Source organism: Erpetoichthys calabaricus, chromosome 17, assembly GCF_900747795.2.
Source record: "Erpetoichthys calabaricus chromosome 17, fErpCal1.3, whole genome shotgun sequence".
Lineage (NCBI taxonomy): Eukaryota > Metazoa > Chordata > Cladistia > Polypteriformes > Polypteridae > Erpetoichthys > Erpetoichthys calabaricus.
Window position 1 is genome coordinate 21981319 of NC_041410.2, and position 14574 is coordinate 21995892.

Below are 14574 nucleotides of genomic sequence, written 5' to 3' on the forward strand. Positions count from 1 at the left end.
AAAAAAAAAAACACTGAGTAAATGGGGGTTACTTTACTGTGTCTGACGGTGCCTTTTGGCGACGGAATGGTCCAGGGTTTGTGTCTCTACCTTGCACCCGATGTTGCTCGATTATACTCTTGCTTTCCACGACTCGTAAATGAATTAGGCAGGTTTACTAATGTATAGACAATAGTAATACATGTTTACTGTAATTCTTAAGAAATGTGACAATATATTTTCAACAGTTTGCGAGAAGCTGCCCCGCGACTCTGAATTGTTGAATGTTATTTCATGACACTCGTAAAACTAGAAAAATACTGCTCTAATTGTTCACTAAATTAAAACATACCTTGTGATGATGATTGTGAACGACTTTATATAAAAGTTTGAATGATTTACACCATTTGTTCGTTTTGAGACTGTACATGAAGCCCCCTCCAATTTCACACAAACTTCATGTAAGATAAACTTAATTAATTAACAAAGGACGTTGCCCACGTTTTGAAAAGTTTGCATGACAACATGTGACCAATACGCTTTCAAGGCACCGTTTCCTATTAGCCGTGCGTCGCGCTGTTGTGACGTCAGTCGAATGCTTGTGACGTTTTAGACAACTCGGGTATTGGCGAGCGGCGTTGATCTGATAGGTGAATTTCCTCCATCAGATTGAAATCAATAAGAAACTCCGCAGTGCTGGGGAGAGCAACTGATTGCCACTGGCGAGTTAGAGAGCGTATCGAAGAAGCGAGGCAGCGTCGTGGGAGCGAAAACTGCTCGTAAGACACAAGAGTGAAATAGTGGTACGGCGCGGGGTTGCGAATGATACATCTCCGTTTATGGTTAATTTACTTAAAGTGACAGTTGAGTTTTGGAAGTTTTTTTTGTCTCTCAAAATCTTTTTTTTTCTCTAAAGGCGCAGAAATTAAAAGGTCGAGTCATTTAAAAGAAATAACTGTGTGTTTAGTCTTTAAACGATATTTTAATTTTTATTATCGTTAATTCCGCAAAGCACGCATTTCCTGCGTTTACTTCCCTGATTTTAGGATCCATTATTTTGACAGTTTCAAAAAATGGTGAAGATGGCGATAACACTTGGAATACGTATCACGTTTATCGTAACTTTGTAAAGCATAACCGGTCAAAAATTGATGAATCTTTGTTTTAAAATGTTTACATGTAATCATGTTTATTTTCGTTATAGTTGCCTTCCTCTTATCTAATGTAAGTTCCCTTTGCTAAGCAACGTACTTCCTTCTGTCTGCTAGGTCATTATGCTTTAGTAGACAGCTCCACTAGCGCAATTGCCATTTTAGATGTCTTCTAAGGTTTTGTTGAAATTTAATTCTAGCGGAGACGTTTATAAATACAATAACTTTACAACTGAAATTTTGCCAAAGTGTGCTACTGGTTTGCATTGTTTTCTCATTGTCTGTATGATTCTGTTTTTACTGGCAGGTGTTAAGCCAAATACTGTAGTGTTAAACCAAGACATGTCCAATGGGTCGGTGCTACCATATACAGTCTATATTATTGACAAACTGGGCGGCTGCAAATGTTCCAGGGGCGTCATTTTGTCAGTGGTAGCTGATAATGATCTTTGGTGCCCAGCCCCTGATTCTCCACCCGTCTCCCAAAACTCTCAATTCTTCAATATTAAATAAATGTACAATTTAGTGGAAAGTCTAAGGGCCAAGAATCCCCATCCTCCCTTTGATCTGACATCCATGTACTGTAAAACTTACATGAATCCCCAAAGGGGAGATTCAACCCAAACTTTGCTACGTTATAACATGCTCTTTCTTGTATCCTCTATCACTCTATCTATCTTAAGCCACACTGTTTGATCTGCAATAATATGGACAGAAATTGCTTTCAAGATGGCATGGTTTGGGTGCAGCATTCTCATTCTTGCCTAGGGTAGCAAAAAAAAAAAAGCTACAGCAGGCACTGCCTACACCAGCCCATCACTTGTCATTTAGGCAGAAACAGAAATCAATCCACTAGAACCTCTTCAGACTGGTAGAAGTATTCTATCATCTTAGAATAGGTATTCTAGGTATTAGGAATTAGGTATGTGTATTAGGAATTAGGTATGTGTTTAACTCTATTTTCACAGACTGCAAATTGTCTGCCTGATACATTTTATTGACTAGAAGAACTTCTCTGAAAAGAATATCTATAGACAATTCAGCTTTGACCAGGCAGAAAAGAGCAACAACTTGGATGCGTCTGTAAAGAGGGGCAGCAGTAGAACTGTGCTTGTGCTGTGAGGTTACCATCTAACTGCAATAGAGGTGTATGCTGTATGTAACATAATTCTGCAAGGTGGTACAAAGCAATTGATCATCTGTTTTTATGTGTCAGATTTCCAGAGACATTCCAGTACAATGTTTATATGGCATTGTAAATTAGGTCTTTTTTGGGGGGGGTTAAATCCAAAAATGTCTGTTTTTTGCTATACAAAAGTCTGTTAATTTAACTAGAAATGCATTTGGTCAAGTGCATGTCTTTTATTTCAACATCTATACAAGTCTTGTAGCATACGTCTTTGATTAAAAAAAGAAAGCTTTTACTAAAATGGTGGTAAAGGTGCCGAATATGTTAACTCTCATCCTTGTTTTCAATTACACTGTAATGTTTTAAGGGAATTAGAAGTCGCTGTCTATCGTGCCCCATTATCCGGCACTCCTTTGCTTTTGTAATTTTCAAGTAGAACTGGAATATCCTCCAAACACAAAAGACCTTTAAGTGTCATCAAATAAAGAGGCTGAAGTTAAGAAATATATAGTCGTGGGGAAAAAAGAAAGTACACTCTCCTTCAATTCTGTAACTTTATTAATCAGGGTCTAAATCACAATTGTGTTTTCATTGCTAACTTCTATAAACCGAGAAATTTAACCTCAGATGAAAAACACAGATTTCAATGTGGTATTTTATTTCCAAAAAGTAAGCAAATATTCAGAAACCATGTTGGAAAACCATAAGTACTCCCTTCTACCTTTCCCAATTATTAACAGCATATTGAGCAGTCAGGTCTCACTAATCCAATGGACAAGATCAGTTCATTACCAAGAAGTGTGGCTACCTCTATAAAAGCAAAATGTTTGGCAGTTTGGTGTTCTGGAGCACTCAGGGCTGTGTTTATATCATGCCAAGAAGAAAGGACATCAGCCATGACCTCAGAGAAGCATTTGTTGCCACTTATCAATCTGGGAAGGGTTACAAGGCCAGTTCCAAACAATTTAAAATTCACTACTTTACACTGAGGATTGATATCAAATGGAGAGCTTTTTAAGACAGTCGCCAATCTTCCCAGAAGTGGACATCCCAGCATATTCAGCCCCAGGTCAGACTGCCTAATGCTTAGAGAAATCAAGAAAACCAAAAGAACTACAACATGTGACTTACAGGCCTTGGTATGCAAGTTAAATGTTCATGTCCATAATAGAATAATTAGGAATAGATTGAACAACCATGGCTCTCATGGGAAGGTGGCTAATTAAAAGACCCTTCTCTCTAAAAAAAAAAATGAAATAAATGTGAACACGGCTGAGGTGTGCCAAATTGCATCTGAACCAACCACACGAATTCTTGAAGAAACAATATATTTTGGACTGATGAGACCAAGACGGAGATGTTTGGTTATAATGGATAGTGCCATGTTTAGCAAAAACCAAACACAATGTATCACCACAAAGACCTTACACCAACTGTTTTTGGTGAAGGGGTAATGATCTGGGCTTGTTTTGCAGCCACAGAACCTGGGAAACTTGCAGTCATCGAGACAACCATGAAATCCTCTTTATACCAAAATATGTTTGAGATAAATGTGAGGCCATCTGTCCGTCTGCTTAAGATGGGATGAAATTTGTTTCATGCTATAGGACAGTGCTCCCCAAGCAAACCAGCAAATCAGTATCTGATTGGCTAAAAAAGAAAAAAAAATCAAAATGATGAAATGGATAAATCAAGACCTCAATCCCTTTGTGATGCTCTGGCTGGATCTTAACAGACCATGTCTACATGGATGTCCTCAGACATCAATGAACTAAAGCAGTGTTTAAAGAAGAGTAGGATAAACGTTCTCCAAAACAGTAAGACTTGTAAACTGCTACAGATAATGTTTTCTTCAAGGTATTCATGCTAAACATGGTTGTACATTTTACTAAACTTATTTTTTTAACATGGTTTATGAATGTTTGACTACTTTTTGGGAAAACGGAACATATTGAAATGTGTTATGTTTTGCTGGTCACTTAAGGTTAGATTTCTTTGTTCAAAGAAGTTAAAGAAGATAACACAATTGTGATTTAGACCCTGATTAATAAAAATCCCTTTCTTTTTCTCATGACTGTAGACAATACACTGTTTGATCGACTGTAGGTGCTTTTTGTTCCTGTGTATAAATGGGCACATCAAATGGCCTTGTAACCCTGATTTCTGACTATTGGTTGTAATGATGAAATTTTCTATAATAAAGTATATTACAAAAAAATCACATTAAAAAAGATTGCTAACACGTGGAAAAACAATATAGTGAAAGGAAGGGTATGGGTTTCAGGTGGCAGAAAATAAATTAAGAAATAAGCATAGTGATTAATCTTAAGGTGCTCCAACATATTACACAGAAGAAATCCAATTAAGTCCTTGCTGCTTAAGACAAAGATGTAATATTTGAGATGGGAATGTGAAGAAGCTCATGTGCGGTGGGAAAGGAAGTAAAGACATGGAAAATGTAGGTTTAAAAACAAAAGTTAATAAAACAGATGGTAATGTTTAAGAAAAGAATAATGTGTTAAGTAAGGCAAAGGAAAACAGAACAGCGAAACAGGACAATGGAATATTAAGATGTTGATAAATGGGATGCTTTCCAACTTGTGTTTGTTAGAAGCAAGGAATAAAATGAAATCGATCACTCGGAAATAATCATTATCCTCTAATGAAGCAATGGAAAGGCATGTGGGTGAAAGGTGCCGATCTTTAGATTAGACTAGAATGTTGTTTAACAAATTTACACCTTCATTAAAGTGTAATGAAATGAAATGAAAGGGCCCCATAAAATATAATTTAAAACAATGTTCCACCACAGCATTTTTTGCTGCCCTACTGCTTTCATTGAATGATACATTTGCTAATTGTGCTTGCAATTAGTTTGAATGTCAGATGCACTGTTTTACCTGAAAGTAGCCTTTTTTATTCCTGGAATTTTAAATGCTGAAATATTTATTACACCATTCATTTAGTTTTGATAAGGATAATAAATATGACATAACGTTACAGTTTCAAACCTGCTTAATCCAATTCAGGGCTGCTGGGGCCACAGCTTTTGTAAAGGCACTGAGCGTTAGGCAGGTACAGTACCATCATCTGTGGCAGAGCGACGGGCGCTCAGCAGGCTCCTATCAATTATGGAGAATCCACTACATCCACTAAATAGTATCATCTCCAGACAGAAGAGCAGCTTCAGCGACAGACTGTCCAGCTCCACTGACAGATTGAGGAGATCGTTCCTCCCCCAAACTATGCGACTCTTCAATTCCACCTGGGGGGGTAAACGTTAACATTTAACATTATACAACTTTATTGTCTGTTTTTTTACCTGCATTATTATCAATCTTTAAATGTAATATTGTTTATTGTATCAGTATGCTGCTGCTGGAGAATGTGAATTTCCCATTGGGATTAATATAGTATCTATCTATCTATCTATCTATCTATCTATCTATCTATCTATCTATCTATCTATCTACTACGCCTGGGCAGGGTGCCACTTCAACACAATGGGCATGAGATATATTACCTGAAAGAGTAAACCGCTTTACACATTAGAGACGATATGTTCAGTTTAAAACAATGGAGGGCTTCTTTAGGCCCTGGGTAAATTTGCTTGAGCAACTGCATGTATTTTTTAATAATTTAAAATTGTTACAGTATAACTGTTGGCTCGAGGATTTTGCTGTAGTTGGTCTCATTAGCAACATTTCACTTAACAGACTTCCTTGTTTTTATTTCCAGAATTAATCTCTAAACCCTCACAAGATACCAGACTGTTGGAGATTCTCCATACCTTTTCTGCCCAGGTTGCTCAGTGTGCTCAAAAATTAGCTGCTACAGGACATCCATCCTATTTACCCAAAAGTCAGCAGAACAGCAAAGGAGGCAGAAAAGAATTAAAAAGATTCCTTTGCTCCATATGTAATAAGAGCTTTGCTTCTTCACAGACCCTGAATGCTCACAGGCACCTTCACAGTGAGGAAAGTCTCCATCACTGTCCAGCACGGAACAAAACCGTAACCACATTTGCCAACTTTGGTGCCACTGGCTGGTTCACACTGGTCAGCAACCGTACTGTTGCGCACATTGTGGTCAGGCATTTGTGGGAGAAGTCTTAAAGCTGCTTTTGATGGCCCCCTTCAACTATGTGTGTTTAAACAGCAGCAGCAGCAAAAACAAAACAAGTTCAAAGCAATCAGCAAACGAAATGGAAAGTCAGTCTGTGGATTAGAGGACAAGTAGAATTTGGACAAAATGAAGTAGATTAAACAGGAAACAGGATATGACATAAGTTTAAATAAAAAGCACATCATGAAGTAGCAGCAGGGAACAATCTGTCAAAACTTCACAAAGAAAGAATTTTTGTGAGTTTAATGAGCAAAAGCTTCCACATTAAAGGACAGAATAACAAATGGATAGTTACTTGTAGATCAGAAGTTTGTGATAGTTTTTATAATTCTCGTGAAATCCTCCTGAAAAGTAATTTGATGTCTCCTAGCCAACACAAAGCAGGTCAGGGCCTGAAGGAGAATCTGGTGTAATTTCACTGAAAGTTGTACATGAACAGCCATTAGAAGAGAAGAAGGAAAATGACATTCCAGATTGTACAAGCACGGTGAAGAATGATCAAAGAAGTGAAGTCTGTGTCTTGATAGTTACCACCAATAAAGCCAGAGTAGAAAACCCACAGAAACCTCCACCAGAGAAGCGTGCTGGCATAGTGACCAGTCGAAAGCACCCTTTGATTTGTGAAGAACAGTCTGTTTACATGACTTCTAAAGGGAAACCATTTGGATGTACTAAATGTGGAAGGCAGTTTCACTGTAAATCTAACTTTAACCGTCACATGACAATTCACACTGGAGTGAAGCCATACCACTGTGAAATTTGTGGTAGAGGTTTCAGCCAGATTTCAAACTGCCAGCGACATCAGCGTTTACACATGAGAGACACCACTGACCCAGGGCAGACAGAAACCAAGAAAAGAAAAGTGACACAACCGGTCAGTCATTTTGAAAGTAATCCGATAATGTGTGAACATGACAAGTGCTTAAACAAAAAAGATGAGGAAAAGTTGGACAGTGAAAATCTTGCACAGAAAAACAAACTAAATGTTGAGAATCCATCTCAAATTGGAAAAACGGGAACTGATGGCCAAACCATGAGGCAATTCAAAGTGCAGCAGTTGTTAACAGAGAAGCTGGATCAACATCCTCCGCCATTCTTCCATTTGCTGTCCAACAGTTTATACAGTTGTGGAAGATGTAACAGGCAGTTCCGCTGTAAATCAAATCTTTACCGGCACTGGAAGATACACACTGGAGAGAAGCCATATCTCTGTGGACTCTGCCCAAAACGATTCAGTCAAATCTCCAACTGCCAAAGACATAGGCGGTGCCACTCCAAAGAAGGAATTGATAGAAAATGGCAAAAGAACAGTGAGAAACTGGAAAAACAATCTGGACAGAAAGAAAGTGTGCAGAAAAGACACAATGTAAGTGAGCAGCTGTCCAACAAGGAAATCAAGACCAGCAAAGAGATAAATGGGCAGCAGGAGAAGGAGAATGGAAAATGTTTCAACCAACAACTGGGTCCAGCATGTGGATCAAACACAAAGATACAGAGAGAGATAGCAAATGGGGCTACTCAGGTGCAAATGCTGAAAAGACAGGACATCTTTTCTGAAAACCCACAAAACAGAGATAATCTACCAGAGAGTTGGCATCCAAGCCTCAGGCTGTGCTTCAGTGTTTGTCCAGACAATCTTTACAGCTGTGGTCAGTGTGGAAGAAAGTTCTGCAACAAATCTAATCTCGGCCGTCACTGGAAGGTGCACACAGGAGAGAGACCTTATATCTGCACAGTCTGTGAGAGAAGTTTCAGCCAAATGTCAAACTTGCAACGGCATCTGCACTGTCACAGTAAAACGAGCTGGGGTAAAAACAGGGGCAAGAGGCTTGGACCTATTTTACAAATGACAAGACAAATGCAAAACTATTATGATGATGAGCAAACAACAGCAGAGACACATGAAGGATTTGTCTGTGCAAGTTATGAATCTGAAACATGTAGGAAGAATTTCATAGATGCAGAAAGTTTACAGGTGCATGAGAGAATTAATAAAGCAGACACCAATGAATGCCATTCAGATTTTGTAGGAGATAAAGAGGAGTGGGCAAGGAAAGCAGCAGAGGTGAATGATCTTGGAATAACGATTATGGGAGATCTGAACCAATCTGAAAGTGACTTTTGTCTGTTTACAAAGAAGAAGTTAAAGAGTATCTCAGATGAAATGGAGCAAGAGGCATTGTATTTCTCTCAAAAACCAAAAGGGAATGAGGCAGAGTCTAAATTGGAATATGGAAAAAGAATAACCTCCACCCGGGAACCTCCAGAGCACAATACCACTGATACAGTTATTCCTGAAAAAAATATTCTAGGAAAGCATGTTAAAACAAATCACTCTGTTACAATGTGGAATAGGAATGTCACAGATCAGGAACCATGTCTAGTAGCAGCATGCCCCGAGAGTAATTCTCAGGAAGGGGTGGAAACAATTAAATTAAAAATGGAACAGTACTTCCAGAGCTTTCATTCCCTTAAGAACAGTTGTACTAAAATGCCCCCATCTTTGCATGAGGGTGCTGTGATGGAGACACATGAATCACCAGAAACATTCACCTGCTTACAGTGTGAAAAAACATTCAGCACACTGCCTGAGCTTTGCATACATTCAGAGATCCATCAAAATGAACTCTTTCAGGAAGAAAGAGAACTTCTGGCCCCACAGACGGAAGACGTAAAAGGCATGTGCTCAAGATCTCAAATTTCAGTGGAGCAAAGAAAGTTCTTCATCTGCTGTCTGTGTGGAAAGTCGTTTTCATCATCCTCAAATCTTAACAAGCATCAAGTGATTCATACAGGTGCCCGACCTTACCAGTGCACCTACTGTGCAAAGTCTTTTAACCAGTCGGGGAACTTCAAAAGGCACTTGCGCTCTGCTCATCCTGCCCAGTATGCAGGTGACTCTCGCAGTCCCATACTTTCAGCCAGCGTGAACTGAAGCCTGGAGAGAGTGTCACAAAATGGTACAGGAGCAAAAAGAGCTCAGTATGCCAGGGTTTTGTTATCATTGCCACAATAGACATCTTAATAGCCCAATCACACCAAAACACAACTCAGCCCACCTCAGTCATAGTCATTTTCTAACCTTCTTAGGCCTGAACAGGGTCATGGGCATCTGCTGGAGCCTATCCCAGCTAGCATAGGGGGTAAGGCAGGAACAAACCCTGGACAGGGTGCCGCCTTTCCATCACTGGGTAAACTCTCACACACACACACACAGACACCAACCACCCACTAGGGACAATTTAGGATCACCAGTTCACCTAATCGACATGTCTTTGGACTGTGGGAGGAAACCCACACAGACATGGGGAGAACATGCAAACTCCACATTGGTAGGAGCTGGGACACAAACCCTGGTGGTCTTAGTGCATGGCAGCAGTGCTACCGTATGCACCACTCTGCCACCCTCCAGCCCAGTTCCTTTATAGAAAACACAAAATAATTACCACTCAAAGATGCATTGCATCTTGAAATATTAAATACTTTGTTAAAATACAAATAAAAAACCTTATGTTTACCTCATTTATTATGTCAAATGTTCTTATAACTTCTTATCACCCTCTTTGTTTCATTTGTTTTACACATTCATGCCATTACAAAAGAAATATAGCAGCCATGACAAAATAATAAAATATTAAGTAGACACCTGCCACAAGTTCAGGGAACTGTGATTGTGGCCACTAAAAACTACTGGACACCCCGTGGGGAAAACCCAACATCGAACAGAAAGCACGGTACAGCAGCACAATGAACATACCATACTATTTTCTAAGCCTGCTTAATCCTGAGCATGGTAGTGGGAGGCTGGAGCCCATCCCATCAGTCATAGGGTGTAAAGCAGGAACAATCCCTGGACAGGGTGCTAGTCCATCACAGGGGAACACACACACACACCCAAAATGGCCAATTTAGCTTCACCAGTCCATGTAAGCTGTGGAGGTATGGGAGTAAACTAATGCAGACATGGGGAGGACATGCAGACTCCACGCTGGGGGTACAATGAACATTCTATCAGTCATTTTTAACCCACTTAGTCCTGACAGGGCCGTGGGGGTTGCTGTAGCCTATCCCTGCTAGTTTAGGGCACAAGGCAGCAACAAACCTTGGACAGGGCGCCAGTCCATCGCAGAAAATACAGTGAACATGTTAGAATTTCATTCAGCTTTCAAATGGACACTTGTAAATAAAAGTTATAAAACAAATTACGTATATGCACAGAACCGTATTACCAGAGGGGAGGTGTGACGGTTATGATCACCAGTGATTACTTGAAATGAGAATGACGTCAACCGAGATGATTTATACTTCCTTGGATTGCTCAGTCTTTGAACTCGTGAACTTCGGACTGGCAGGAGGTTCTGTTTCAAAGCTGCTTACACATACAGTAGATGGGTCTCCCTCCCCTTGAGTAGTTGTTCTCTGTCCGCCCAGTAAGACATTCAGTCTCAAAATGAACTGGCACTTGATGAATGATACGGTACCATAGGAGGCATTCATTCAGCTAATGATGTTAGTCTGGGCCAGGGGTGGGCAATGTCGGTCCTGGGGAGCCACAGTGGCTGCAGGTTTTTGTTCCAACCCAGTTGCTTAATGAGAAGTCAACTATTGCTGATGAAGCACTTATTGCTTAAGTGACATTTTGATGCTTCAATTTAGTGGTCTCGCTTGTTAAGTTTCCCCACCCTTAACTGCTTATTTCAATCTTAAACAGATGCATTCAGTGTTTTAATGGCTCCTTGTTAGCAGTAAGATGTAAATGACAAAGCAGATGGCAGTTCTTCACCTAGCTTGTTTCAATTTACATCTGTGTGTGTTCATCATGCACTGTTTCCTTTAATAAAACACTTAATAGAAAAATGTGACAGAATGAAAATTATACATTTTAGCTATCAAATCATTTGGATGATATCCTTGGAAAGGAAAAAAATCTATGATATAAGAATCTTACATTGCAGACTAGGGTGGTGCAGTGGTAGCGCGGTTGCCTTGCAGTTAGGAGACCCGGGTTCGCTTCCCGGGTCCTCCCTGCGTGGAGTTTGGATGTTCTCCCCGTGTCTGCGTGGGTTTCCTCCCACAGTCCAAAGATATGCAGGTTAGGTGCATTGGCGATTCTAAATTGTCCCTAGTGTGTGCTGGGTGTGTGTGTGACCTGCGGTGGGCTTTGTTTCTGCCTTGTGCCCTGTGTTGGTTGGGATTGGCTCCAGCAGACCCCCATGACCCTGTGTTAGGATATAGCGAGTTAGAGTATGACTGACTGACTGATTGACATTGCAGACTAACAAGCCATGAAATTAAATAAGGTCAGAGACAAGCAATTACTAGTTTCTAATTAAGCAATTTGGTTGGAATGAAAACCTGTAGCCGCAGCAGCTCCCCAGGACCGATACTGCCCACCCCTCGTCTAGGCCTTTATGTCGCAGGCCTTTGAAGTGCTTCCTCAGACCACAACAGATTTCCAGTCTTCTGCTGACCGAGGAGTGGAGGATTTGTTAGACGTGATTGGAGTCGAACAGCCTGAAGTAGTGAAGTTGCCCAGGTGAGAATACTAGAATTCTTGGCGGTGAACATTCCAGTTAATTCAGAGAATCTTCCAGGAGCAATTCTGATAGATTGAAAGTATGCCAATAACAAAACTTTAGCAAATAACAATTAAAAAACATTTATGTTGAAGGGAAAACTGTACATAAAACCTACTATAAATGTTTTCATTTTTGTGTGACTAAAATGTAACGGTTTAATAGATAGCCTGTGACAGCATGTTGCCACAATGGTTGGTCTTGCTGCTGTACAGCTCTAGAATGTTGTGTGGAAATAGCAGCCCATTCACCATCTTTCTAGGGTTAGCATGTTTTTCTTGTATCTTTGATGGTTTTTCCCAGGATAGTTAAGTTTCCACCCACATCCCAAAAATATGCGTATCAGATCAGTTGGCAACTGCAAACTGGTCCAGTTTGAGGAAGCTGTTGATGGACTGGCACCCATTCAGTGTTGGTTCTTGCCTTTTGCCCAATTCTGCTAGGACAGGCTCCATGTCCTTTCTGTGAATTACCAGTTCGTCACAGCCTTTCAAGTTGCTGCCCCAGTGGTCTTTTATTAATTTGCCTTTTTAACTGTATAAAGTTTTAAAAGGTTGTGCTATATAAAAATGGTATATGACTCAGAAAAGACCCATAAATGCGGTATAGGGAAACTGAAGGTCTGTAAAATCAGTGCAGATGTTCAGTTTGATGGAAAAGCTCCCTTTGCAGGTTCCTTTTAGGACTATATGGTTTGTGTAAGAGTTTGAAAGCACTGATAGTTAATCCACAGTTAACAGTGAAAATTTAAAGAAGCAGAAGTTAATAGCAAAGCATCACTAATATAAGAAAATTCCATCCGTTTTGGTGGTCAAGTCAAAGCAATAGAGGTGTAATCAGCAAACAAAAGTACAAATGGAGACATGGATTTTGTTTAGTTCATCAAAATGAATGTAAGAATATGGGCCAGAATACAAAGCCATTAGAACAGTCTCAGGATTCATCCAAGTAAGAGTCTGGAACAACAAAGGAAAAAGGTGAAAGAATGGATTAGAGAAAAAGGTCAGTCTTGTGATGCTTGGTCTTGGATGAAATGGAGTCTATATCTTCTACTCGATTATTTTATTCAGGCTTGAAGTGACATGGCATAGTCACAAAGTGGTGAGTGGCAGGATATTGGTTTTGAATCCCCGCCGTATCGATGGCTGTCTCTATGGGTTTCCCTCCCAGAGTTCTGCATATTAGATTGATTAGCACTACTGTATTAGCCAAGTGTGAGTAACTTTGTGTCTGCCCACTTGTAGACTTGCATTCCATCCCGGGTGGACTCGAGCCTTACTCTTGGGCATTGGTTACCTGCAACCATGAACAGGAATAGAAGGATTCTGGAAATGGAGGATGGATATTACTGGGTAATCGGAACCTCGATTAAATGAGAAGACTGGGCGGTTTGTGAAATGACTTTGGGAGTGCTGTTCAAACACTACACACCCTGTTAATAAAATATTTCTATTTTGGCTTTTCTCTTGAGAAAAAGTTTAAGAACAACATGCATGGAACTTTCAAGAAGGTACAAGGAAAACTTTAAGACCATGTGAGAACATTGACACACTCTGGTGAGGTGCATCTGGCCATTATTTTCAACAATAAAGGTAGAAACATTGTGTTATTGGAATGCTTTTCAGCTGCAACGGTGACTGAAACATCTGTTTGGATACAGAGAAGTCTTGAAGTAAATGCAGAAATGACTAAACAGAAGTGTCTATAATTAAAGGAGTGTTATTGCACATCACCAAATACTTCTTACTGCAAGCATCTTGACTGTATTTGTATGTACATAGTATTAGGAACTGGTATCCCATAAAGGGCTGATAAACACTGTGCATTGTGTTGCTTAAGGGTAGGTTTGTTATTTTATATTTTATTTTAAATTATCAAACAGCTGACCTGTCATTTGCTACAAATGCTTTCCAATTGTTCTTCATTGTGATTTTAAACAGTACAGGCAAACTGATAATGGAGGCCTAAATAACTACCCTTTATGCACCTTTCCACTACTCAGAATAGTTGAATTCTATTATTTTATTTACAAAGGCACTCACTGTCTTAATTGGCTTAAGCACTGAAGTGACGGATACTCTTTAAGCTGTACACTTCAGTATTCAGGACAGCATAAAGAAACACTTTGCTCACAAGAACAGATTTTATATCAATGATGCTAAATGATCAGTTACTGTTGGGGAGAAAACCCTTTCAGGGTCCGTCCTTGATCTTAAACGTGTAGATACTTTATTCCACTTTAACAGTCTCTAAGTAGACAAAGTCTGTCATAAATAATGACAGTGATAGTACATTAGGAAGTATTTGCAAAATATTATGACCCTTAATGCAGCATACAGTTGGGAGAATATGCTGCCTGACAAAAGATAATGTGTGCTTACAATGATATTAACATCATTTGATCATTTCTTTAAAGTGTTTTTCTGCAACATGGTTTTTAAATTATTGCTTTTGCTGATGTTAGAGTAAGAATTTGAATTTTAATCCTCATGATTTTACAGTCCCTGCAACCCTGTGTTGCACTACAGAATGGCACTAAATGTTATATTACATTAGACACCATCAAATTCTCTGCATATCCACACTATTTGAGTAGACTCTTGATTTAAGTAGT

At 39.5% G+C, this 14574-nt stretch overlaps 1 protein-coding gene across 1 annotated transcript; it reads left to right on the top strand.

The window, feature by feature from the left end:
- The first annotated feature begins 591 nt into the window (after positions 1–591).
- LOC114667689 (zinc finger protein 189-like) lies at positions 592–13781 on the top strand. Its single transcript, XM_028823088.2, has 2 exons — positions 592–758; positions 5998–13781. Exon 2 carries the CDS (start codon positions 7025–7027, stop codon positions 9317–9319), a length of 2295 nt encoding a protein of 764 aa, XP_028678921.1. The 5' UTR covers positions 592–758; positions 5998–7024; the 3' UTR covers positions 9320–13781.
- Positions 13782–14574: the final 793 nt, after the last annotated feature.

Bases quoted from the DNA above. Each gene is read 5' to 3' on its own strand.
- LOC114667689 (XM_028823088.2), top strand. From the start codon at position 7,025: ATGACTTCTAAAGGGAAACCATTTGGATGTACTAAATGTGGAAGGCAG.